We start from the raw sequence: 27,142 nt of genomic DNA on the forward strand, positions 1-27,142 counted from the left end.
TTTTGTAATCCTGATTTTACTGTTTATTTTCCTAAGAAAAATGAACTATACGGTGTCGAATAACCCTCTAAATACCGTCCAAAATAACCCATTTCAATGTAGCTAATTAAAGAGGAACTGTACGCTTGTTGGTTTAAGCTTCACGTGTAACAAGCTATAGTGTGTAACATGATAACATGATGTATTTGCTCCCACAATGCAAAAACACACAGACAGAAATGTATATATTTTCACACCTACACACCTTTACATGTTTATTCAAAGACATTGGCTCGAAATACACACACAGTGCGACACAGTGTTATACACACATGTGCCAAAACACACACACACACACACACACACACACACACACACACACACACACACACACACACACACACACACACACACACACACACACACCACACACACACACACACACCACACACACACACACACACACACACACACACACACACACACACACACACACACACACACACACACACACATACCATGCTTACATCACTTCAGGGGACATTACATTGACTTACATGCATAGACCACACACACACACACACACACACACACACACACACACACACACACACACACACACACACACACACACACACACACACACACGCACACGCACACGCACACACACACACACACACACACACACACACACACACACACACACACACACACACACACACACACACACACACACACACACACACACACACACACACACACACACACACACACACACACACACACACCCTCTTATTTCATCTGAAAGGTCCACTTGTAATGCTATCACTCTCAAAGTCCATTTCTGCACTTTTGCTCCTATAATCCCAATTACAGAGCTCGTTCAAAATGATGGATAATGCCTCTCGTAGTTCCTCGTGAAAACAATTTGGCCGCTGTACTGGGGGAAACCTAAGAGGAGAGCCGCGCCGCACACATTATTTCTCAGCTTGCATTCAGAGGTCTCATAAGAGCAGGGGTCGTAAAGTGACTTCTGGGTGAGTTGATTTTGGCCAAAATGGGCTCTCGACTTACTTGGGAGGCGGAGAGAGGTGGAGAAGGGGAGTTAAAATGATAAGAAATGTGAAGAGAACAAGAGAAAGAGGGAGAATATTTAGGATCAGGATGAGGAAAGAAAGCAATAGACAGGATGGAAAGCAACATAGCAATGAGAGAAAGTGAGGATGCTGGACCACAATTGCAGACTGCAGGCGTCATAACTTACATGGAAGCTTTCATCATGAGGCCGGTGTGGTGTGGGCTCCACACAGGCTCCTGATGACATGACTACTGGCTGCGTGGAGTAATTCCGGCAGCATGGTTAGCTACTAAGGGGTTTGGGTTTGGCACACGTGCGTCTATCCACAGCAAAGGGATGTTTTTATGTAATACACTTCTTCACTCTGTGGGTTTGTTCTGAAGGCTGCAGGCTTCCATCAGATGGTCAAGTGAACTGTTGCTAAGCGTTTTAAATGTCGCAATTGTTATATGCTGTCAGCTGGGTTGGAATACATATATATGTTAATGTTTGGGAAATGCAGTGACTTGACTAAAAAATGCCCCAAAAGCAAAGACAGATATAACTAAATTAACTCAAATCATTTAGTGGGCTACGAGGGAAGTTCTCATTGTTCTGTGTGGTAGTATGAGACACGCGTTTTACACTTTTCAGGTCTTTTTTGTCATGGATGCACATTTTGAAGCCACATGTGACTAACGTGGACATTTTGCAATTAACAACAACCTTTTTACCAATTGTACCAAACCAACCTTAGCCGCCATCAGGGGCGCCGTAAGGGGGTGAAAAGTTAGGACGATTCTAAGGGCCCTTGACTGACAGGGGCCCAAACATTTGAAGAACATTAAGAAAAAAATGTTTAAGTAACCAATGTGATATCTTTTCATGGGGCCCAAAGTCCCTGGCCACCATATACCAGGTCTTTGTATAATCATTCTCTTTATCTAGCTCAAAACAACTAGTATGGCATATCCAGATAAAGTGTAAAGCAGTAATAAAACAATAAAAAGCAGGTTGTAATTCGACAAAACATGGTGGTGTAACGTTCAATCCTGACTCTGAAAGATGCAGCCGAAAATGTGTTGATTTATTATTATTGATAATACACTGAGTGAACGATGTGGGCATCACGAATAGATGCACAGCGGTTAATGCACTACACCTTGACTGGCACTGTGGGACCATGAAGCATCTGGACATCGGATTGAATACATCACATTTAGTTTGACACGTTTAGGTGGAGACAGCGAGTGCCCTTCACTTCCTGTCCTCACTACCGTCCATATCAGCATCTTCTCTTTCATTGGACGAACACTCTTGAATTCTGTCCTTCAACCACATCTAGTTTAGCTCAACCGAAAGCCTTCCCTTTTCTCTTGCATGTCTCTGCCCTCCTGTTCTATATCTCCTAGCTGTACATGTGTGTTTCTGATATTAGCCTCTCTCCTCTTCTCTTTCTCCAGACGCCCATCACCTTTCCTTATTCTTTGCCACTCCTCCTCTCTCCTCCTCTCTCTCTTGTTCTCAGTTGGTATTGGGCATTTCAATATCATCCCCAAAGTGTCTTCCCTGCTCCTCATTTCTGCCCCATCTTCTTGGACCTATTCCTTCCTCTACTCCTCTCCTCTGCTTCCTTTGTCTTCGTCTACTTCATTTCTGTCATTACACCATTTTGACTCTCTTTCCCTCCATCTCTCCCCCCTCTCATAGATCAACATCCCTCCATCAACCCTCTCTATTCTCCTTCATCCACACTTGGTTCCCCTTTACCTTATCTTTCCTCCTCTCTCTGTCTTCCTTCCTCGTTCCTCATTATTGACATCGCTCCCTCAACCCTTATCTATCTCCTCAAACGTTCCCTCTTCTCCTTGGTTCCTCACCTCACTATGTTTCCCTTGCCCCTACATCTCCTCTTTTCTGTCCTCCTATATCCTCAAGATTTTACCCTGGCTGTTTCTCCTTTCTCCCCTTTTACTCCTCCTTTTATCCCCTTCTCTCCTTCTCTCCTCCCCAATGCTGCCTCTCTTTAGACCTATTTCTTCCTCTACTCCTCTCCTCGGCTTCCTTTGTTTTCCTAATTTCTGTCATTAAACCATTTTGACTCTCTTTCCCTCCATCTCTCTCCCTCCCCTCTCATAGATCGACATCCTTCCATCAACCCTCGCTATTCTCCTTCATCCACACTTGGTTCCCCACCTCCTTGTCCTTTCCCGCATCCCTACGTCTCCTCTTTCTCCCTCCTTCCCCATATCACTGAGATTTTACCCGGGCTGTTTCTCCTCTCTCTCTCTCGCTCTCTCCCTCTCCCCCACTATTCCTCCCCCCCTCCCCTCATCCCCTGGCCGTTCCCCCGGCTGCTGGGTGCGGAGGGCGCTGGCTGGCGGGGTGATGGATGACCATTAAGGCAGCTTATTGGAAACAGTCTGATTTATGGGCGAGCGCTGCCTCGGCCTAATGGCTTCATTTCTTTCTGCCGCCACATGATGTCACAGCCAAGGTCACCGCGGCAACGGCCCCCCTTTGTTGTGGTTTCTCTCGCTGATGACCTGAGAGGGATGGAGGGATGGAGAGAGGGAGAAATGAAGGAGGGGACAAAAAGGGGGTTGTGAGGTTTGTTTGCTAAAGCGGAAAGTTGATGTATGACCGTGTGTCGGCGAAACGAGGTGCGTTTGCCGAAATGCTTGAGCACAAATTTAGTTAGGTATGGAAAATGTGTTTTTATATCCTTCACCCCTTTTTTCTAAAGTCTCCCTTTTCTTACACTTCCTCTCCCTTTTCCCCCTTGCTCTCCAGCGCTCAGTAAATTAAAACGCCATCTCTTCCCTTCTCCTCTTTCCTCCCTTTCTCCTTCATCTCCTTCCATCCATCCATACCACCACTGACAGAATACGATAAAACACACACACACACACACACACACACACACACACACACACACACACACACACACACACACACACACACACACACACACACACACACACACACACACACACACACACACACACACACACACACACACACACACACACACACACACACACACAGCTTTACGGCCTTCCCTCAGACAGCTATTACTCACTTCTACTTTAAATGAGTGCCGTCAGATATATGGGCCGGCCATTAAGAAGCCGATCAATAAAAATGCCATTAGGGGTGGAGTAAAAAACGCTGATATTAGTGAAGCTCAAAACTAAATATTTGATTTTCTCTCCGATAGTTAGCGAGACGCTGCTCTTGGATGAGGCTTCGAGCGGAGATTGAGTCAGAGGGATCCGGGGTTTGGAGGTGTGTGTGTGTGTGTGTGTGTGTGTGTGTGTGTGTGTGTGTGTGTGTGTGTGTGTGTGTGTGTGTGTGTGTGTGTGTGTGTGTGTGTGTGTGTGTGTGTGTGTGTGTGTGTGTGTGTGTGTGTGTGTGTGTTGCAGTCGGTTATTTACCCAGGGACATTTATTCGAAGCTCTGTGATTTTCCCATCTGCCAATTTGACGCTTTTCTCATCAAAGTCCATCTCAGGAGGTTTCAGTCTGCTTGGAAGTTGAGTAGACTTTTAGCAGCAGTTGTTCAATATAAACAAAATTACATGTTTGATCAATATGTTTGATGAGCTTAGAAAAGGTCTGCGATGAAACCAGCTTCGAATATTTTCATTTGTAGTGATCTTCAGGCGTTCTTTACTGCACATAATAATCTGAAGTGCCATCCGATCGCTTATTATTTTCTGAAAAGACTCTGATTTGTTTGCCCTCGTAGAAATCGAACTCCTAACCCAGGCTCGATGTCGAGTTGTCACATGGAAACTGAAATTAACCGAAACACACTGGGAATTTAGTATAAATCACAAACTAAAGCGAAAAGTGGAAACTGTCAGTGACACAGCTGGAGTCGCTGATGTCGGATCCACTCCCCTCTGGTTTCCTGTCATCTGACATGATTTCTGGGGGTGTTGCAGTTTGAGGGCTGCCACTGCTGCAGCTGCTTGAGATCTGGCTCGGCCTGCAAATAAGGAGAACAGCAAGTGAGAGTTGATATTCAACTTGTGATGGATGTTAAATCGTGTGGCTTCTAAGTCTTAAGATAGAAACGGGACCACACTTAATGTCTTATGCACACGGTAGACACAAACACACATATTGCTTACCCTAAAACCAAGAGTGCCACAATTGACACTGCAGCTCCACAGGGCTCTCGAGGAGGTATACATAGGATGCCTCCAGTAAAGTCATAACAGCTGCATCAAACCAGATGGCATCTTCTTCACAAAAGCACAGTCTTATCATTTGACATGTACGATAGTTTTGAGGGAATAAATGTTGATTTGTTGTTGCTGTAAACAGTATGTTCCAGCATATAAAGTGATAAGAAACATACTTTGAGTTATTTCTGTATGCACACACTCCTTGGCTCTCTGTAGATGCCTGTGCCTGTGTGTTTTCTAAGATTAGCTCCACGTCTGTCCGTGTACACGTGTTTACATTAGCGGTACACATGTGTGGGAAACCTTTGCACTCATTTGTTTTGTTTAGGTTCGTTTAAGCGCCTCGGCTCGTGAGTTTTAATGACTGTGTAAATACGGGAGTCTGACTTCATCTGTGATTTATTTATTGACAACAGAAGTTCAGTGTGGAGCACATGGGTGCTGGGAACCAGGGATCTCCAACAATCAAACCCCAGTGTGTGTGTGCGCGTGGGTGTGTGTGTACGTGTGTGTGTGTGTGTGTGTGTGCGCGTGCGTGCGTGCGTGCGTGCGTCATCGTGGATGCCTTGTTTTGCCTGACCATGGACTCTGGGGGGTGAAGTCACCTAAGCTGAGTTTAATATACCTAAGTTGCAATATAAAGCTGGTGAAATCCAATTGATGATAGCAAATAGCTTACAACACTTCTTCACAGGAATAAATACATCTACTATTATACTTTTTACAATGTATAGACTTTACTTTTCTCATTTATTGGCACGTTTTTGAAATTTTTAACAGGAACACTTTTGGTGAGAATTAAAACGTCCTTCTTAGTGAAAAGCGTGTTGGCATAAGTTGGTGCTGACCTTACTGTCTGCTGTATCTCAGTGTCAACAATCTACCTGTTCATGGTCATTACACCTCCAAAATATATTGATACAAGATGTATCTAACCACATCCATGCATTAAAACATGGTGGTCATCTTACCACACACACACACACACACACACACACACTGGTCTTCTCGGCGCTTTGTGGCCTTGTTTCCTTCGCCCTGCTCCTGTATGTTTAGCTGCCATGATGGATGGAGTCTTTCCTCCTCTGCTTATGTTTTTGGTCACCTCTTTGTGAGCTTTACCAGCTTTTTGTCTAAAGGTGTGTCTGTTCCATACAACATGCTCCAGACATTAGACACTGTCCAGAGTTTCTCCAACGTTCCTTAAAAAACCTGGGCAGTGGGAACACCGCTGGGAAAAAGACAACACTGTACATGAGCTTAGACAGAATGAACGGGGTGTGTGTGTGTGTGTGTGTGTGTGTAGAGAAGTGTCACTTACAGGTTATGGGAAATACTAAATCATCCTTTATTTCGTTGTACCCATTTTTGAAGAATTGGGTCTTGGAATATATGAAGTGTTTCTTAAATTGATTTATCTCTGTCTTTGGCGAGCTATGCTCTAAATATCATAAATATTCTGTGATGTGTAAAATGACCAAGGTTTAGTTGAAACTCCATGCACAAGAGATAAACATTGTCGTTGTAGCTTGAGAAAAAACCCTTTCCAACAGTTCTTTCTGATGATAGAGGAACGAATCCCTAGTTTCACGATGTCTTATAAAAAAAGAAATTGTGAAAAGGCTGCATGAGTCCATGACTACTGTTTACAGCTGGTTGTAGATCAATGCAGCTAATTGTGATGACAGCTGTAATCCTAAACAGTGCAACTGTCACGGATGAGTGAAGGAAGCAGGACCCAAATGCAGATAACTTTTGAGAAACCCTTTATTCCAAGGAAACAGGATAAATGACAAATACCGAACAGAACACTCTCCGGTGAACTCCGTCACCAACAAACAATGACCCAACACTGAACACAGACAGAGACAAGACTAAATACAAGAAGGGGTAATCATGACAACGAGAAACAGCCGGGCAGGGGAGGAGAAACACAAGGACAACAGGTGAACACAATCGGGTAATCAGGGAGGGAAACAGACAGAAAGCAGACAGGCAGGAAACGGGGGTGAACACTTAACACAATAAGACAGGAAACCCAAAGACAAGAAAAACACCAACACAGACAAAACTACAAATGTGACCTAACATGTGAATTGTGACAGAACCCCCCCCTCAAGGGACGGATTCCAGACGTCCCTAAAAAAAAGTCCAAAACCCCAAGCAGGGTGGGCGGAGGGGGTCCGGAGGACGGGTCTTGGGCTGACAGCCCAGGAACACAGCGGAGGACCAGGAAGGGGTCTCGGGCGGACGGCCCGGGGGGCAAGGTACAGTCCAAAAAAGGGGGATTCGGGCGGACTGCCCGGGGACAAGGCAGAGAACCAGGAAGGGGTCTCGGGCGGACGGCCCGGGGTCAAAACAGAGTCCAAGGTGGGGACCATGGAGGACCAAAAGCAGCGGCAGGAAGAGTCAGGGACCCGGGTCCGAGGGCGAAGGCAACGGCAGGAAGAGTCAGGGGGTCGGGCCCGAGGGCGAAGACCGCAGCTCTCAGGGGGCCGGGCTCGAGCCGGTGTCGACCGGACAGGATCAGGAGGCCGGGCAGGAAAGCGCTGATGGGCCAGTTCCGGAGATCGGGCAGGACCCGGTGTCGGCCGGACAGAAACCGGAGCCGGTCGGACAGGCTTCGGCAGGATCCCCCACGGAAAAGGACCAGGAGTTGGCAGGAACCCCGGCGAGACCGGTGATGGACATGGGGCTGGCAGGGCCCCCGTTAGAACCTCCAACGGCACGGGATATAGGGTTGGCAGGACCCCCGGCAGGGGAGTAGACGGCGGGACCTCCAACGACACAGGACACAGGGTTGGCAGGACCCCCGGCAGGGGAGTATTCTGCGGGACCTCCAACGGCACAGGACACAGGGTTGGCAGGACCCCCGGCAGGGGAGTAGGCGGCGGGACCTCCAACGGCACAGGACACAGAGCTGGCAGGACCCCCGGCAGGGGAGTAGACAGCGGGACCTCCAACGGGACAGGACACAGGGTTGGCAGGACCCCCGGCAGGGGGGTAGACGGCGGGACCTCCAACGGCACAGGACACAGAGCTGGCAGGACCCCCGGCACGGGAGTAGACGGCGGGTCCTCCAACGGGACAGGAGAAAGGGTTGGCAGGACCCCCGGCAGAAGAGTATTCTGCGGGACCTCCAACGGGACAGGAGAAAGGGTTGGCAGGACCCCCGGCAGGGGAGTAGACGGCGGGACCTCCAACGACACAGGACACAGGGTTGGCAGGACCCCCGGCAGGGGAGTATTCTGCGGGACCTCCAACGGCACAGGACACAGGGTTGGCAGGACCCCCGGCAGGGGAGTAGACGGCGGGACCTCCAACGGCACAGGACACAGAGCTGGCAGGACCCCCGGCAGGGGAGTAGACGGCGGGACCTCCAACGGGACAGGAGAAAGGGTTGGCAGGACCCCCGGCAGGGGAGTAGACGGCGGGACCTCCAACGACACAGGACACAGGGTTGGCAGGACCCCCGGCAGAAGAGTATTCTGCGGGACCTCCAACGGCACAGGACACCGGGTTGGCAGGACCCCCGGCAGGGGAGTAGACGGCGGGACCTCCAACGACACTTGCGTAGGGGCTTGAATAGGGAATGGAGAGGGAACTCGAGCGGAGACTGGAGAGGGGACTCCAGAGGGGACTAGAGAAGGGAACACGAGAGGGGAACTAAAGAGGGGACTCGAGGAGGGACCAGAGGAGGGACCAGAGGAGGGAACTCGAGAGGGAACTCGAGAGGGGACTCGAGGGGGAACTGGAGAGGGGACTCGAGATGGAAACAGAGAGGGAACTCGAGAAGGGACTACAGAGGGGACTAGAGGAGTAACTAGGGAAGGGAACTCAAGAGGGGAACTAGAGAGGGGACCCGAGGAGGGACTAGAGGGCCTAAAGGAGGGACTAAAGGAGGGAACTCGAGAGGGGACTCGAGGGGGAACTGGAGAGGGAACTTGAGATGGAAACAGAGAGGGGACTCGAACAGAGACTAAAGAGGGGACTAGAGGGGAGACTAGAGGAGGGACTAGATGAGTAACTAGAGAAGGGAACTCGAGAGGGAAACTAGAGAGGGGACTCGAGGAGGGACTAGAGGAGGGACTAGAGGAGGGACTAAAGGAGGGAACTCGAGAGGGAACTCGAGAGGGAAACTAGAGAGGGGACTCGAGGAGGAACCAGAGGAGGGAACCCGAGATGGGACCGTGGCAGCCGGGACCAGATCCGGGTCTGGAACCAAGGCAGCTGGGGTCGGGACCATGGCTGCTGGGACCAGAACTGGGGCCGAAACCCTGGCTGCAGGGACCGGAATAGCAGCCAGAAACATGGCTGCTGAAGCCAGAATCCTGTCTATAAGCTCCAGCTTCGACGCCGGAAACACGGCCGTATAGGGCGCTCCCGGAGCCGGGACCATAGCCGCTGGGGCCGGCCCTGGAGCCGGAAACATGGCTGTATGATCCAGCTCTGGAGCCCGGATCATGACTGTGTGGGGCGGACTCGGAGCCGGAAACATGGCTGCGGGAGCCTGCACTGGGGCAGGAACCATGGCTGCTGGGGCCGAAACCGTGGCTGCTGGGGCCGGAACCGTGGCTGCTGGGGCCGGAACCGTGGCTGCTGGGGCCAGGACTGAGGCTGGAACCATGGCTGCTGGCGCCTGTACTGGGACCATGGCTTTTGAGAAACCCTTTATTCCAAGGATAAAGGATAAATGACAAATACCGAACAGAACACTCTCCGGTGAACTCCGTCACCAACAAACAATGACCCAACACTGAACACAGACAGAGACAAGACTAAATACAAGAAGGGGTAATCATGACAACGAGAAACAGCCGGGCAGGGGAGGAGAAACACAAGGACAACAGGTGAACACAATCGGGTAATCAGGGAGGGAAACAGACAGAAAGCAGACAGGCAGGAAATGGGGGTGAACACTTAACACAATAAGACAGGAAACCCAAAGACAAGAAAAACACCAACACAGACAAAACTACAAACGTGACCTAACATGTGAATTGTGACAGCAACAACATAAGACAGTAATTAAAAACACAGAAATAACTTTGTATTGGTTGTAAAACAAAAAAGATCTTCATGCACATTTTAGAAATACGTCTCCTGACCACATGAGTTGCAAACAATGCTCACTATTTTAACCTGTTAAGCCCCGAGCCTGTTTTTCAGGGGGGTATACTGCGAAGCAGGATTTTCGCTTAGCCGGCTAAATTCAGGGAAAACTCCGGCTTTCCGGTCATCCGAAGCTGGTTCTCTTTTTAGCAGGCTAGATCTCCATGGTAATATATGCTAAGCAGCTAACCTGGTCGGGACCAGGTTAGGTTGCAGGCTAAGAGCTCAACTCAGTGAGCCTGCTGACCAATCAGAGCTCAGTGTGCGGAATTTAAAGCGATCAAGTCATATTACAGGAGAAAGGAAATACAGAAAAGCTGCCGTCGCAGGAAAGACGGCCGGCAAAAATCACCGACTGTGAACGTGAACATTAATAGAATATCACCTCCATCTTCAGAGCAATCTGACTATTATAACATTAGCGTTAAGAAAGCTTACTTAAATATCGGCCTCAACATCAGTAACCGGATCAGAGTACATTAAGTACAGTCCGCGGCATATCACTTCATAATGTATCATATCTCTCCTTATCTGAGTCAGCTGAGCCGTATCTGGCCGTGCAACACTCACAGCGTCACATGCTGTATGCAGAAGTATTATTTTAAGCAACACATTAAGTTGACGAAACACTCGAGACAAATGTAATTGAAGTCAGATCGTGTTTTAGACGGGGCAGTGATATCATAAACCTGTTAATGTACGCATTCAAACACTTGTTCTGTTGCCAGCTGTATTCACCTTGCAGGTGCAGCTCTGTGGCTTTGATCCTGGATCAAGTGTTTAAGTCATGGATGTTTAAAGTTTAACTTCTTCATTTTTGACTAGTATTAAAGTTCACTTTTCATTCAGGAAGTATGACGCTGCGCTGTCAGTGCGCTTCTCCATGTTTGTGATTGGTCGAATGCTCCAGATACCACCACTTTCATGTGAACGCGCACCTAACTAGATAGGACACGGCTGGCTTGAGCGATCCACTTGATAACCAGCGTCGTAGTACAGTTTAGCGAGAGCGCGTATGTTTTGGATTAGGCCAACCGGCTAACTCAAACATATCCACGTTAGGTTGAACCAGGTTCGTAGTATAGGCCCCAGGTCTCAGGCTCGAAAATGACATTCCCAGAACAAATGACCATATCTTCCCTTCTAAAAGGGTTACATTAATAATCTTTTGTCTCAAAGTAAGGTTACACCTGTGAGTTGGATGTAGAAGTGTCAGAATCAATATAGATGTTTTTATTTTAAAGTAAATTCAGATTGAACACAGTAAAAAAATGTAAATTATTGTGTCCGTCCAAAAAAGAAAATTACTAATAGTGAAAACCACCCTTGAATGATGGGATGGTAGACTACAAGCTTTAGGAATCCAAACTACAACATATAATAAGTACCCTGTATCAAGATTGATGCAAAACAAGTGAAATTTGACATTTTTAGAGAGATTTAGCAAAAAAAAAACACTTCTGGGGTCATTTGGGTGGATTTGACCATCTCTGGCCCCCCTTGCTCGATTTTGCTGATTGACATCTCTTTCTAACCGTCAGAGCCAATGGAATCGAGGGGAACTCCCACATACTCCTTATTTGGTAATGTATGTGTGTGAGACTGCCGCATAGCCAAGCCCGGAAGCTGCGATATCTCTGGTGGCTACCATTAGCAGCTAACTTTTACTCTCCGATTTTTACATAAAAATGGAATTATGGATTATAAATTAAAAAAAGATATTCCACAGAAACATTATCAACCTATGGATTAACCGATTCAGCTGCGTTTTTTCTCGTTTTAATGCCATTGAACAAGTCTTTTGATCAGATTGACAGCTACGGTGAGACGATCTCCCGTAAAAGCTACGTAAAGGTATACGTGTTGTGATGTCTGTGTTTGCTTCCCCTGTCCGAGTTCGGATCACTCAGTGATGATATATATACCTAAATAATCTGTGGAACCTCAGCTTTAATTGGATATCTTGTATGTGCAGCTACGATAAGTAATAAGGGTATCTTTTATCTTGAGTTCTGTGCCAACGTGCGTTAGCATTTTTCACTCAGTGGTCATTTAGATGCTTCTTATGAGACTTGTGTTTTGTTTTGGTAAAAATGGTTTGTATCGTCAGTTAGCTGAGATTCTTCCCGTTAATCTGGTATAACACATTAATATAAGGTGACCAGATTCTCAAAATTAAAACCGGGGACATTTTGAGTTTTGCGGTCAATATATCATTAACATATCCAATTTTCTTCACTGTTAAAGAAAAAAGAGGGACAGTTCTGGTTCAATGTAATTCGAACATTTGAACTGTTGGATACAAACAGAAGGACGATAGCTCATATATGAGACTTCAGGTCTTTTTGAAACTGTACATCAGATTTTCCAGATTCTCTCTGAGTGATTAGATGGGGTGTCCTGCTATCACCCTGAAGTGAAATAAGTCTTTGATACTGGATTGTTTTTGTTTTATTCTTATCTAAAAACAGAAGGACGACAGCACATATATGAGATTTCAAAAGTATTTTATTTTGAAACTCTACATCAGATTGTCCTGATTTTCTCTGATTGACTAGATGGGGTCTCCTGCTATCACCCTGAAGTGAAATAAGTATTTTATTGACTTCGAATGACTCTTTGATTATGGACAGTTCCATTAAATAATAATCAACATATAGATGGACAATAGATCTAATTTGAGATTTTAAACAGCATACATTTTAAATTGTGCTTCAGAAAGTAATGTTATTTTAGGAGTGTTGTGAGATGGTGTCAACATCAATTGAAAATAGTCACCCATTGGAAATGTCCGATATGTCTTCATAACTGTTATTACATTTTGCATTCACTCAGTTATAATGTGGTAGTTATACGTAGTTTGTTTTACATTATTATTGATCACATTATATAGTACATATTTCTTAATTTAAGCTTCAACATGAATATGTTTGGTGTATTTTTTAGGTATATTTGTTATTGACCGAGTAAACGCTTTTATTTTGAAGGCAGTTTTTACAGGCCTCTACCGTAATGCATAGGATATTCGCACACCGCAATACAACGTGTGGGCTGGCTTGACTGTGTTTTCCGAAGTGGGGGCTGGCTTGACCGCAGTCTGTTTACCCAGTGTTTCCTGACATTAAACATTTTTTTTCACCTTGCTATGTGTTTTTAACGTATATTAAAAAACGGGGACATTTCCGGGGACATTTTCAACCGGGGACAGGCCAATACAAACGGGTACTGTCCCCGGAAAACGGGTACTGTCCCCGGAAAACGGGGATGTCTGGTCACCCTACATTAATAGGTTCTTAAATATTAAAATGCCCTGAGACACAGTGATGTGAAAAAAAAAGCCCCCGCCGAGGGGGGCTTTGGGGCTTAACAGGTTTTAAAGGACACAGGAAACCATGCATGGCTTTGATGAAAAAATAACATCTGCACACAAACTGATGTGGTGACAAAAGGGCGCTACAGAAAGAAATAAGCAAGAACACTGTCATCTGATATGAGTAGAGAATAACATATACTTCATAGGGGACTGGCTGGTGGAGGTGTGGCTGCAGGCGGAGGGGGGGGGGGCTCCAGACTTCACAACAACACACTCCTAAATCTCAGGCTGCTGCCCACCAAGCAATTCTCCTGGTAGGCAGCGCAGCACGCTTATGATTTATGACGAATCCCTCTCGCAATTTGTCACTGATGGCAGGAATGTATAATTCAAAACATTTTCTATTTTGCTGTGTGTTGCTTCCCTCCCTCCCCCCACACCCCAGCATCACACACACACACACACACACACACACACACACACACACACACACACACACACACACACACACACACACACACACACACACACACACACACACACACACACACACACACACACACACACACACACACACACACACACACACACACACACACACACACACACACACACACACACACACACACACACACACACACACACACACACACACACACACACACACACACACACACACACACACACACACACACACACACCTCTCTCTTGCTTTATTAATTCGTAAACACAAATGTAGAAAAAGGGACATGTATATTTCTGAAGACACATGTTTTGTGCTGGAAAGTGACACCGAGATGTGATTAAATGTTCGCAAAACAGAACAGCATTTCTCTTCCTGTATGTTGGGAAGTTAATTTGTCTTTCACGGAAATATGTCCTCTGTATTTTGTGTGTGTGTGTGAATGATCCAGATTCTTGTTTGTATTTTGTCCTCTTGTTTTGAATGTCTTTTTACCGGGACACATGTCTGTTCATGCGTATGTTTACGTGTGATAGAGCAACCAGGTTTATGTGTCTCCAAATTGTTTTGTTTAAATAATACCATTTTGACAAGGGCAAAGAAGTTTAGAACGAAAAGTAATGAAACCGGATTACATTTGTTATCATAATATTTAGACATTTAAAGATTATACATCCCAAATATATCAGCAAAACGTCAACTGACTGTGTTCGATTCGTTTTTCCTATAATATCTACTTTTCTCATAAAACGAACCCATCTAAACATGATTTGCATTTTTCATGGTCTAGTCAAATACTGCCGTCTTGGTTTCATTTAAATTCAATAGTCTCTTGAATTCTTGAATAGTGACTTCATATTTACTGTAACACAATTTGTATGTTGCCTAAACGCAGTATGCAGTATATGATCATTTCCATACAATATATTTTGGACTATGAGCTTGTGTGCCTGATTCTTGTGTGCGTTCCTGTTTATCTGTAAGTATGTATGTACAGTGTGTGTGTGTGTGTGTGTGTGTGTGTGTGTGTGTGTTTTATATCCGCCCTCCCAACCCCCTCCAGCCTGCTGATAGCAGCAGTCAGGCCTGATCCCAGTGGCGAGGTAAAGATTGATGCAGCTCATCTGCTGGAATGGGGCTATAAAAGCCATCGCTGGACTGCACACTCGCCCTCTGCCTCCTCGTCTGCTCTTTCTCACGGCTCCTTCTTGCTGCCTTCTTCCACACAAATACACACATGAATGCAGTATTGTGAATATTCTTAACATCTATGTATTTATCTGTCTGTCTCCGTCCCCCGTCCCCCACCCTCCACCACCACCTCAGTGCACTAAGAGCTGCAGTAAAACCAGACCCTGTCATGTTCCAAGGTGAGGGCTGATCTCATGCTGACATGCCCCCTTCGTTAACACCACCCCCCCCCCCCACAACCTGCTTCATTCTCCTGCTGCAGTGTTAAGTGCTCCTCCGACCTCAGCCTTTTACACCCCCCCCCCCTCTCTGATCCCCATTCACAGACAAGCACTTGTTTAAAATAATAATTTAGAAAAAGAGCCGCCAAGTGTTTCTCGCTTTTCAGTTTCTAACAAAACTGGATCAAAATGTTGGTTTTTGGACTGATTTGATTTTCTATGGGACTTGACTTAATTAAGTAAGAATCCAGTCCTGGAACAATATAGCTATGTACTGTATGTCTACACACCTTCAAATGTTAATTACGTTACCGATACTCTGAAATAACTTGGCCTCGTGCAGCTATGTAAATCACAACCAAGAACACAAAGTGTGAAGTTATAATAGTCAGCATCCAGAGACTTGCATCTTGATTACAAGGTCTTGTGACTTAATGGTGACTTCTCTCAAATTACTTTATACTTAACTTGGACTTATCCCTGAAGATTTAAAACCAGCTCTCATCGCAAAATAGTTTAATATTTGTGTCATTACAAGCACACTCCTGAGAGTTTTACATGAGCCCATCTATTGCTGCGGTATGAACACTAAGATCGATGTCCAATAATATTTGGATTTTAATTGAAGCAACGGGTCCCACGGTGGCCATTTTAAAATCACTTTTGGAGCGGGAAACAAATCAGAAAAGATGGTTAAGCAGAACAAAGGCTGACTCAAGGTACCATATATGTTGCTGATGTTATTCTACAAAATTATGTTGCATTTTGCTAATCCATGTTTTATTGAATTGCTAATTAGAGCCCTGAATAATATCCAAGAATAGGCTTTTGGCTTAATAGACACCATTTATTGTAAAACACATATATTAAAGAAGGTAAATCGCCATGGTAATATGGTCGATATGTCCACCGTCCCCTCAGGTTGGACAGGTTTCCCCTTGTGTACGGCCTGCGTCTAGAGGAGAATTAACATGTGGAGTAAGTGATGGATAGGTTGGATAGGGGAAACAATATCAGCTGGTCTGTTTTGCAATTGCACGCCCAGTTTGTTTATTTCCCATGATGCCTTTGGTAGGTCAGTCACCAACGGTGCTCCGAGCGCGTCCTCACTCACAGACTAATTTTGCATTCTTTAATATTGCATGGAGCTCATTTAGAGGGTGTGTGGTACAGTATGCACACAGGGACACGTATACAAGCATTCAAACACACTCCATGTTGTACTTTTCCCTCTCACCACGCTCTCAGGGGTGTATTTAAGGATGCAGCAGAGGGGTATGGATTGATGTGGTTACACATGGCCAATGGTGACTGTGTGTGTGTGTGTGTGTGTGTGTGTGTGTGTGTGTGTGTGTGTGTGTGTGTGTGTGTGTGTGTGTGTGTGTGTGTGTGAGTGCATGATTGTTTTTGTATCATCTGTGTGACTATGTGTGTAACAAATATATATGTATGCATTTGTATACATGCATATTCCCTATAGCTGTACACAAAAGCCATGCGACACCCTTCCTGCTGTTCTCTGAGTTATCAATCACACTGCCACTTTAATTTATGTGCCACTTCTGGTTGCTTTGTCGTTTATTTTAAGAGGAAGAATAGCACTATTGCACAGTGCTGGGAAGAAGTGGCTACTGTTTGCAGCATAGATATTGCTTTTTAACCTCTTATGGGCGATGAGAGATTTACTCCATTGTCTTTCGACCCACTAATGAAACAATACCGTCTTCCTCATAAATATCGAAAAGGATTCATTTTAAATTCCAACAAACATACCTCCATTTTCAAAGATACAAGGGTCTAGTTTCTACAGTATGCCAGACACACATCTGATGCTACAGATACTGTAAATAGGCACACAGTTGAAAGCAATAATATTAAGGATAATTAAAATATGAACTAGTAGGTTCAACTTAATAATATTCAACTAACCATATGTGAAATCTGTTGACATAATAGATGTAATTAAAGTCAACGTTTCAGTTTCTTCAGTGCAGCCCATACTGGAAATAAACACCTAAAAGTATGTGTAAAAGCTAAATGAAGATAAATGTCATAAGAATGTTGACCCTGTTCTGTTTGTGTTGCAAAATCAGACATCAGAGGTCAAGGGTTATAAATGGAGGGGTCACGGGAGTCACGACTGGATGAGGTCAATGTGAGGTCATTTCCGTTTGGGGATTCCAAACTATTCCTGTCCATCACATGGGGCAACCGAGAAGACCTCTTCTGTCACAGTGACATACAGCAGAAGGCAATAGATGCTGAGAGTGCAGGAGATTAAAGGGAGTCTGGGGGGGGGGGGGGGGGGGGGTGAGAGGGCGTGCACAAAAATACATATTCACACACATATATAGCTCTTGCTTCCCTTTTAAGATCGTACACACTCCTCTCTCGCAGTCCATTTTCAATCCAGCCATTATTTATTTCATAAATTACACCTGTTGTTTCATCTGTGACATGTCAACATGTCACATGTTTTGGCTTATTGGCTGCTTAAAATATATAATTTTTCAAATGAGTCACTAGATAAGTAAAGTTTTGAGACTGAATTTGATTTTAAGATATTTTCTGTGAAATGCAAGATTTAACAAATAGTACTTGACAATGCAAATCAACAGGCAACAGGTTTTGAAAGTCCTGATGTCAGTATGTTGGTTACATATCATATTTGAAACAGGTATTTTTGACTTCTCATACCAATAAATGCACAACTGGGATTAACATGGCAGCCCTGTCCTTTTGAGGTGTATCAATAAGTCATGACACTAATTATAATTCATGTAAAGTGGACCTATCATGCTATCTTGGAAACATATATTGTAGGGCCATACCTACACAAAACATGTCTGTGAAGTTTTTTGCTTAAAATACAAAACAGATCCCCCATTGAAGTCATGCCTCATACTGCTCATACCCCTCTATTGCAGCCCTGTTAGAGAAACGCGGATTTTGGGTCCTTAGCTTGAAAAAAGAAAAAAGAGGAGGCGGAGCTAATGCCTGATCAGAATTCTACCGGAGATAAAACGCCATCCTGTTTAAACCACATCAAAAATTATCTCTGAAACATTATGGAGCTCAAATGCTTTTTCTCTTGCGGGTTTATCACAAGGTGAGTTCCTTTTTTTATTCCCTGCTTTTTAAACACACGTGCTCGACAGTACAGGTTAGCTGTGAGTGTTAGCGAGGCTGGCTAATGTAAACAAAGACGAGATTACATCCAAAACACGTCAGGCATTGTTTCCGATAGCAACTCTCTGTGGGTCCGCTGCCGATTTGACGTCAGATCGGCAGGAAATCTGTATCCGCTCGATGTACCCCTGTTTTTAAAAGATTTGGGTACGGAGGAAAAGAGAGAGGGTTTTATTTTCTGACGCTGAGTTCCCCGACACACCGGGGACACATATTTATGTATAAAAGACATCACAAAGTGCATTTTGCACGATAGATCCCCTTTAAATTAATTGCAGTTTAATTATATACTTAATCTACAAAAGGCTTAATGTGTTTCTCTTTTTCATTAATTCTGAAGATGGGACAGATACATATTTAAAAGCCTTCATAACGTTTTTATCCGTAAGCATTCACTCTTGTTGTTAGGGGTTCACTTTACAATTTATCGCCATTATAATAACTGTGAAGACAAAGGTTGAACCGAGCAGATCATTTATTAAGCTGCACTTTCATTTTCTGCTCTATCTTTCGGAATATTTGCTTATGCATTTGTATTGTGTGAGATGCTTGTGAGTAATCACCAAATAGAAGAAGCCATTTTCTGAAGACTTTCCCCAAAGAGACCTTTAAACGCTGTGGGTGTATCAGACTTTATGACACAGACACAGTAAACATCCTGTGCTGGAAGGCAGTCTTTATGAAAGCGCTTGCGTTTTGTTGTGACAGTTTAACCTATGTGAACAGCGTGATGCAATAAGCCAGCCTGCTTTATTGACTACGTGAATCACAGTCAGCCTTGACTCAGTGTAGCTACCAGCTAAACGCTACACGCTACGCGCTAATCTCAAGAGTATAACTTGATACAGGCGGAGCAGATCTCTCCAGCCTGCTCCAGGGATCGTTATCTGTGCAACACGATTGAATTATTTCTCCTCTCTCCTGCTCAGTCGGAGGAATTGAGTTACAGTGAACGTAACGCACGGCAACAGACTGCCTGTGTGTCCTAGACCTGTGTCAAGAAAATAGCAGAAGAAGAACACATAGCTAGATGCTAATTTAGCAACAAGTGAGGGCCTTGGAAGCAATTTTCAGCGACACGACAAACCAAGCCAAGGAGAAGAAAGATAGTCCCCATATTCTTTCAACAAAGACATTTTCACAATGGCTTCGAAAGTTAAGAGGATTGTGTGCAGCCTTATTGATTTTTTTGTGGCAGTGTCCGGGAAATGGCGCCGAGAAAATGAGGTCTGGCTCGAAGGTTTATGTCCTGCCACAGTTAGGAGGAAACGTGAGCCGAGGATTCAGCTGGCCTTTTATTGTAAATGTGCTCCCTTTAAAGTGTCTGTTGTCCTGGCTATAGGAAGGGAATTAAATATGAAGGGTATCAGTAAATGGGCAGGAAGACTCCAAACGAGTGCTTAGGGACAGTTTCCCATTATTGTCATCTATTATCTTGGACAGATAGTGATGTCGGCCACTGGCTCCTCGATTGCAATCCACTGCAGGTTGGTGGCCGGCAGACAGGTTATGGGTTTATGTGAAAACAAAGTAGCACATTTAACTGGGGAAGGGATCATTTGGGCCGGCTTTCCAACACAATTAAATAGAAAACATTCATATTTAATGCAGGTTGCGAGACAACACAACAGAACAGCACAACAGCGCTTCCAGTCCATGATTAAATAAACAGCTGATGTTTAGCATACTGTTAGTCTGTTACTCTACATATTTATTCTCACGTCAGAGTACCCAGTCTCACCGCATTTCGTGTTATAGTCACGAAGTTCAATTTTTTTCCTGTCACACAGAACGATTTTAAAAGCAATGTATTTCTATTGGTAGTATGTTTCGTGCCTGCAAACAGCTGTGTGGTTCATAAAAACATTTTCTTTCTCAATGTCTTACCCTAAGCCAGGGGTGTCAAACTCAATTTCAACTCGGGCCACATTAGCATCATGGTTGCACTCAAAGGGCCAGTTTTATATATAAGACTATATAAAAAGACATATATAAATATTTAATATGAAACAATGAATTATATTACATTATTGCCTCTGCATCGGATTATTATCGGATAGGGTAATAACTTCTTATTTAACTACGTCTGAAAGCAGAAGTCTAGGGTAAACAATTGCAAGTCTCTTCAGTGAGAATGTCACAAAATGATTTAAAAAGAAAAGCCGAATTCTGGAAAAAAAAGTCAAAATCAAAAAAAAGAAATGAAAAAAGTCGGATTCTGAGAAAAAATGAATATTTTGAAGAAAAAAAGTTAAATTCTGAGAATGTCAAATTTGAGATGCATTTAATTTATGGGCAACGTGCTTCTGTAAATCGGCATGTAACCGTGTAATAAACATATTATATTCTTTGAAAGCTCTTGTGGGCCACATCAAATGAAGTCACAGGCCGGATTTGGCCCCCGGGCCTTGGGTTTGACACCCCTGCCCTAAGCCTAACCCTAACCCTTTTATTTTAAATAGTATAACGTTTTTTTGCCGTCCGCGAGGAAAATAAATGGCTCAGAGCCTCAGAATACTGAAATCTGTATTTTTTTAAATCTTTTTTCCTTCTAATTTGTTATTATTTGGTGCAGGCACGAAACATACTACCAATATAAATGCATTGCTTCTAAAATCGTTCTTTGTCAGAATACTGAAATCAGTCTTTTTTTAAATCTCTTTTTTTCCTTCTAATTTGTTATTATTTACATTGCTTTTTAAAATCGTTCTGTGTGACACGAAAACAATGGGGAAATGGTGTTGGTGAACACGAAGCAATAGATTAATTTCGTGACTATAATATATACGAAATGCCGTGAGGCTGTGTTGCAGAGTAGGGACAATTTGGTAGAACACAGAATTCAGATTAGTGTGAAGTCTAGCGCCACGAGTTTATGTTGCTGAAAAAATACATTAAACTCACATATTCTAGTCAGGCATCCTCCACTTTAGCACCGTGTGATATGTTCCTGTAGTTTTCTTTCTGGATGTGTAGCCTGTGTCAGATACTAGCTTAGTTTTGGGCTCACCTCTGCGTAGCCGCTGTAAAACGCTGGTCTGTACACAGACAGTCACTCTGAATAATAGGCCTGCAAGCCATAAATGTCAGCCCTTTAAATCACACACAATCCAGCGCTGTGTCCCAGAGAGAGAATGCTTCATCACCGCTTAAACTCCAGCCGCCCATTTATTATGTGTATGTTTATAAATCACTAAGGAGACCTCACATTCCTGAAGCCTGTACAGAAAAGAGAGGAAGATTAGAGGAAGAGGAAGAACAGGAAAGGGGGACTGAAGTGAAGATGTGTGGGGAGAGAAGAGAGGTCAGAATGAGGAGCTTATATTCTCACTATGAGATAATGATATAAAGAGCTTATATATATTGTAAGAAAGGTTAATAAGTATATTTTAATATTGTCTGCTTATCTGTATTATTGTCTTGTATTGTTGGAGAAGCCTGTGACCTAAGATTTTCAACGACAATTTCTCTGTAGCTATGTTAGTTTGACAATAAAGAACCTTGAACCTTGAACCTTGAAAGGGGCCCTACTATGCAGATGTTCAGGTTCATATTTGTATTTAGTTCTTCTACTCTGACCTGTCTCCACGCTTTAATGCTCAAAAAGCTCTGGATTTCTCTCATACTGCTTGTGCTGCAGCACCTCTTTTCACCCTCTGTCTGAAACCAGAACCCAGTCTGCTCTGATTGGTTAGCTGGCCGGCTCTGGAGGGGATTGGTCAACTGCTTAGTGATGTCCCACTCTATAGCCTATCACGTGAAATGTTTAGAAGTGTTACTTAGTGATGTCACTATGTCGCAGAAGTAAACAATCAAGCCGTTTCTGGCAAGGGGGAAATGGAGAGATACTCCATCTGCTGGGAACTTTGGGATTGTAGCCCTTTGCAAACCACAAACACACACACACACACACACACACACACACACACACACACACACACACACAACACACACACACACACACACACACACACACACACACACACACACACACACACACACACACACACACACACACACACACACACACACACACATACCATGTATACATCACTTCAGGGGACATTACATTGACTTACATGCATTTCCTGGAGACTTATCCTAACCTTAACCATAACCAACACATGCCTAACCCTTACCCTTAACTTTACCCTTACCCTTAACCCTAACCAAGTCTTCACCCTAAAATTAATGATTCTCCTTATGGGGACCTCCAATGTGTCCCCATAAGGGAGGCGAGTCCCCACACGTGACTATGTAAACAGATGTAGGTCCCCACAAGTATAGTAATGCTAGAACACACACACACACACACACACACACACACACACACACACACACACACACACACACACACACACACACACACACACACACACACACACACACACACACACACACACACACACACACACACACACACACACACACACACACACACACACACACACACACACATCTATAAATCACACTACAGGAAAGGGAACCCCCCCAAGAAACATATTAACACCCAATTAAAATCAGTGAGAAAAAATAGCCTTCAGCCCTGAGATCAAAAATAGATAAGGAGGCTCGATCCTTCTGTTACGTAACGTTGCATACAATACGATTTAACTTCATTGCTGTTTAAACAAAACGCATGCAGACCTTGATTCATCATATTAAGATTGTATAGAGACGTTAAGGTGCACAGTGGTATGAAGTTTAATTTGTTACAGTCACATCTGAGCCAAAAGCCCCAGTCAGGCCGCGTATGAGTCATGAACACTCCCGTTAGAAGTCTATATAGTCTAAGTGAAAGACATAACACATCTTTTACTGTGTAACCTCTAACCGTAGACGTACACAGAGTACACTCCTTCAGCTGTGATATCACACAGGTGTCTGCGCAGCGTCAAGCTACACCACCATTCTCCTCTTTTGTTATGGACAGTTAATATTAACACTCGGCTGACAGTGGATTCCCCAGCGTCTGCCAGAGACGTCCGTCCACAGGCGAAAGATATCGCTTCTGCTGAAGATCAGTCAAAATAACCCAATGAGGAATGTTCCTTTTACAGCCGCGGCTTCGCAGATTTACGAGTTACAGTGAGATGTACAGTTATCCAATATATGTATATCCATGCTTTTTATGAGTGCTTTTGCTCTCTCCTCAGCCCCTCATAAAAGATGGCACATTCCTACATTTTACTCAGTCAGGAGTCCCTTTATGTTTGGCTTGAGGGGTTGGAGGAAGGCCGACTCTTTTCTTTGTTCCTGTCCAACCTGTCTGGCATCTGTGTCTGAGGGAGACCAACACATCTTAATGTACTATATGTACAATGATGTTTGTTCTGTCTTGTTTGTGTCGCATACACATTAATTCAAAATACTGCTGTGCTTCACAAGCTACCTACTCTTTTTGGAGTTTGTGCGGCTATTACATATGTTGTTGATGTCACACAGTTTCTTTAGGACTTTTCGTGAGACAATAGGTTAAAATAATAATATTTTAGCTCATGTAAGAAGTTTATGAAATGTGCGGACGACACAGAAACTTATTTTGTGGATAATTAATGTCAAAAAAAGGCCAATTTATATTAAAAAAACGAATCAATTAAAATTATGATTTATGTTAGTCAAGAAAACTATATATTCATGATGTGTTATCAATGTTTGTTTTTATAATCTAAGATATTGATGTAGGGGCTTCTTACAACTGCAAATACATTTGATTTCTGATTTTGAATATTTTTGTGTTGAAAAAAAGTAATATAATTTTTTTTAAATACTCTTAGACGAATTCTCCAGGGACAGAAAATATCCAGTACTGCATTTTAAAAACACTGATTACCAGAGAATGCCTTTTGTGGCCACCTTTAACAGTATTGTATTCAAACTCCCTCCACACACACACACACACACACACACACACACACACACACACACACACACACACACACACACACACACACACACACACACACACACACACACACACACACACACACACACACGCACGCACGCACGCACGCACGCACGCACACACACGCACGCACGCACACACGCACGCACACACACACACACACGCACGCACGCGCGCGCACGCACACACACACACACACACACACACACACACACACACACACACTCTGGCCCACTTCTCTTTTCCCTCAGGTGCTGTGACCGAGGATCTCATCAGCTGAGGACACTTCTGCTCTGACCCCCTCAGATACCTGATTCAGGTTTAGAAAGTTTATTTTTGTCTTGAAATTGTGGCTTTGATCCTTGAACTCCTCATCACCACTGGGTGCTTGGTAGGTTGCCAATCTAGGAGTTTCCCCACCAGATTTAAAGGAGCCTCTCAAAGGAGCCTCTGGAGAAATTACAATACATTATTTTAAATACAGCCGTGAATCCTCTAGCTCAATATCGACCCATATTGAGTTTTTAGGATGATGTTTTGTGAGTATTTATTTCCCTCAAATATATTGATGTTGACAGAGGAAGATACATTGAATGACTTTACTTAAAAGGGGGAAAAAGGCATTTAACAGCCACTTGTATTACGGCAGCAATACATTTTATTTAACAAACAATCAGAAGGTGGAGGGTTGATGTTGAGAGAGAGGAAGCATAATTTATGCAGCATAAATACACTTTACATGTTCTTCTGTTTGACTGAAAAATAGGAATGTTATGCTGCCTATTTAGTTATGTATTGCATGCTATGTTTATTCCTAAACTTGGTTATTTAGGAATTAAATCTTCTCCACACACTCCTTTTGGAGATTTTGTTATGATTTGCAAGTAAATACGTCTCATTAAAACCCTTCTGCATCAAAAGTTAATTCTGGAGCTGCTTTATGTCAGGCTGCACTTTTTGACCGTTGCCCTCAGTGTTGCTGTGCCGCTGCTCGTCTACGAACATGTCAATAGAAAGAAACCCTTGCCTGCTCTTAATTGAGACATAGCTGTATCGAGCAGCCAAATCTACAAGTCACTCATTGAATATGAAAAATGGAGAATGGGAGGGAGAAGGGAGGGTGGGAGAGGGATCAATGATATGGATCTGCATGTGCAGACTGAGCATCCATCCTGTGTGTGTGTGTGTGTGTGTGTGTGTGTGTGTGTGTGTGTGTGTGTGTGTGTGTGTGTGTGTGTGTGTGTGTGTGTGTGTGTGTGTGTGTGTGTGTGTGTGTGTGTGTGTGTGTGTGTGTGTGTGTGTGTGTGTGTGTGTGTGTGTGTGTGTGTGTGTGTGTGTGTGTGTGTGTGTGTTGGGGGTGCTGCAGCGTTATTGGACATCTGAATGAGTAATGATGCCGTCCCAGACTCTTCAATTACCACCAGCGCTTGTTTATTAAAGAGGGGCTGGAGAGATGGAGGAAGGAGGATGGTGGCTCTGGTGCAGGGGAAACGAAGGATGACTAGATAGAGGAAATACAAACGCAGGAAATTCTACATTATACCATTTTATTAAAAGTGTATTATATCCACACTTAAAATTATATTCTAGTTTCAACACATAAACATTGGGTGTTATTTAAGTGCAACATAGTGTTTCTTTAAAACAATTGAAAAGATGTTGATTAACTGCATGTGCTAATGTTGTTGAGGAAAGGCTAACAGCTAGCTATTGGCCCCAATGCACCGGATTGATTTTGAGTTTGTATCATTTTAGCTTGTTAGCTAACAGCTATCCATCAATGCCTTGTCAAATCTGATTAGCCCGGAAGCTAACGGATCAAGAATGAACATTTGTTAGCACTTTTAGTTGCAAGCAATCACATGTGAAGATCAACAATGGAGGCTTTGTTAAATTAGCCTCCTGGATAGTGAGGCAGACAGTTATATTGAGGTTTACTGAGCTGATTTAGGGAGGGAAGATGACCAGAAGACAAGATAGAGGACATTGAAGGAAGCACAATGTAATGCTTGGCTGATAAAGATATTGATAAATGACTTTTTACAGCCCTGTTGTGTTCTCCAAGTGAAGGAGAAAGTCAAATGACGGGTTATATCGCCAAAATAAACGGAAAAAAATAAGGCTAGGTTGGAAGATTGGTGATAGATACAATTGAACTTAGGCCCCATTTACACGGGAACTCAAATGAAAATGAACCGAATTCGATACAAAAAAGACTTCCGTTCACACGCAATCGGCTCAATAAACGTGTCCGTTCACACGAGACCGCTCGACCCGCTGGATACGCTGTAGTACATATTCCGGGCCTGTAAGTGGCGCTGTACTTCCGCCACAAAATACCCCAAAAGCAGCGAAGAAGACCGCCGAGCATGGTTGCCATGGTTGCCTGGTTGCCCTTCTGTATATTCTCCGCGGTGGATTTAGCAACATGTAGTTCATCTAGTTCTCCATGTCCACGTGTTGCTGATGGTTGTGGTAGAGGAGGAGCTGCAGTAGCTACTGACCATGCTACAGCAG

General features: G+C 44.0%; 1 protein-coding gene across 1 annotated transcript in view; it reads right to left on the reverse strand.

Moving 5' to 3' along the window:
- Positions 1-4,954: 4,954 nt before the first annotated feature.
- The window catches only part of LOC117459435 (homeobox protein Meis1-like), a 100,837-nt gene continuing 78,649 nt past the window's right edge, over positions 4,955-27,142 (reverse strand). Inside the window, exon 10 of the mRNA XM_034100213.1 lies at positions 4,955-5,029. Coding sequence (XP_033956104.1) covers positions 4,955-5,029 — 75 coding nt within the window. The remainder of the gene's footprint in view (positions 5,030-27,142) is intronic.

This window comes from Pseudochaenichthys georgianus, chromosome 15, assembly GCF_902827115.2.
Source record: "Pseudochaenichthys georgianus chromosome 15, fPseGeo1.2, whole genome shotgun sequence".
Taxonomy (NCBI): domain Eukaryota; kingdom Metazoa; phylum Chordata; class Actinopteri; order Perciformes; family Channichthyidae; genus Pseudochaenichthys; species Pseudochaenichthys georgianus.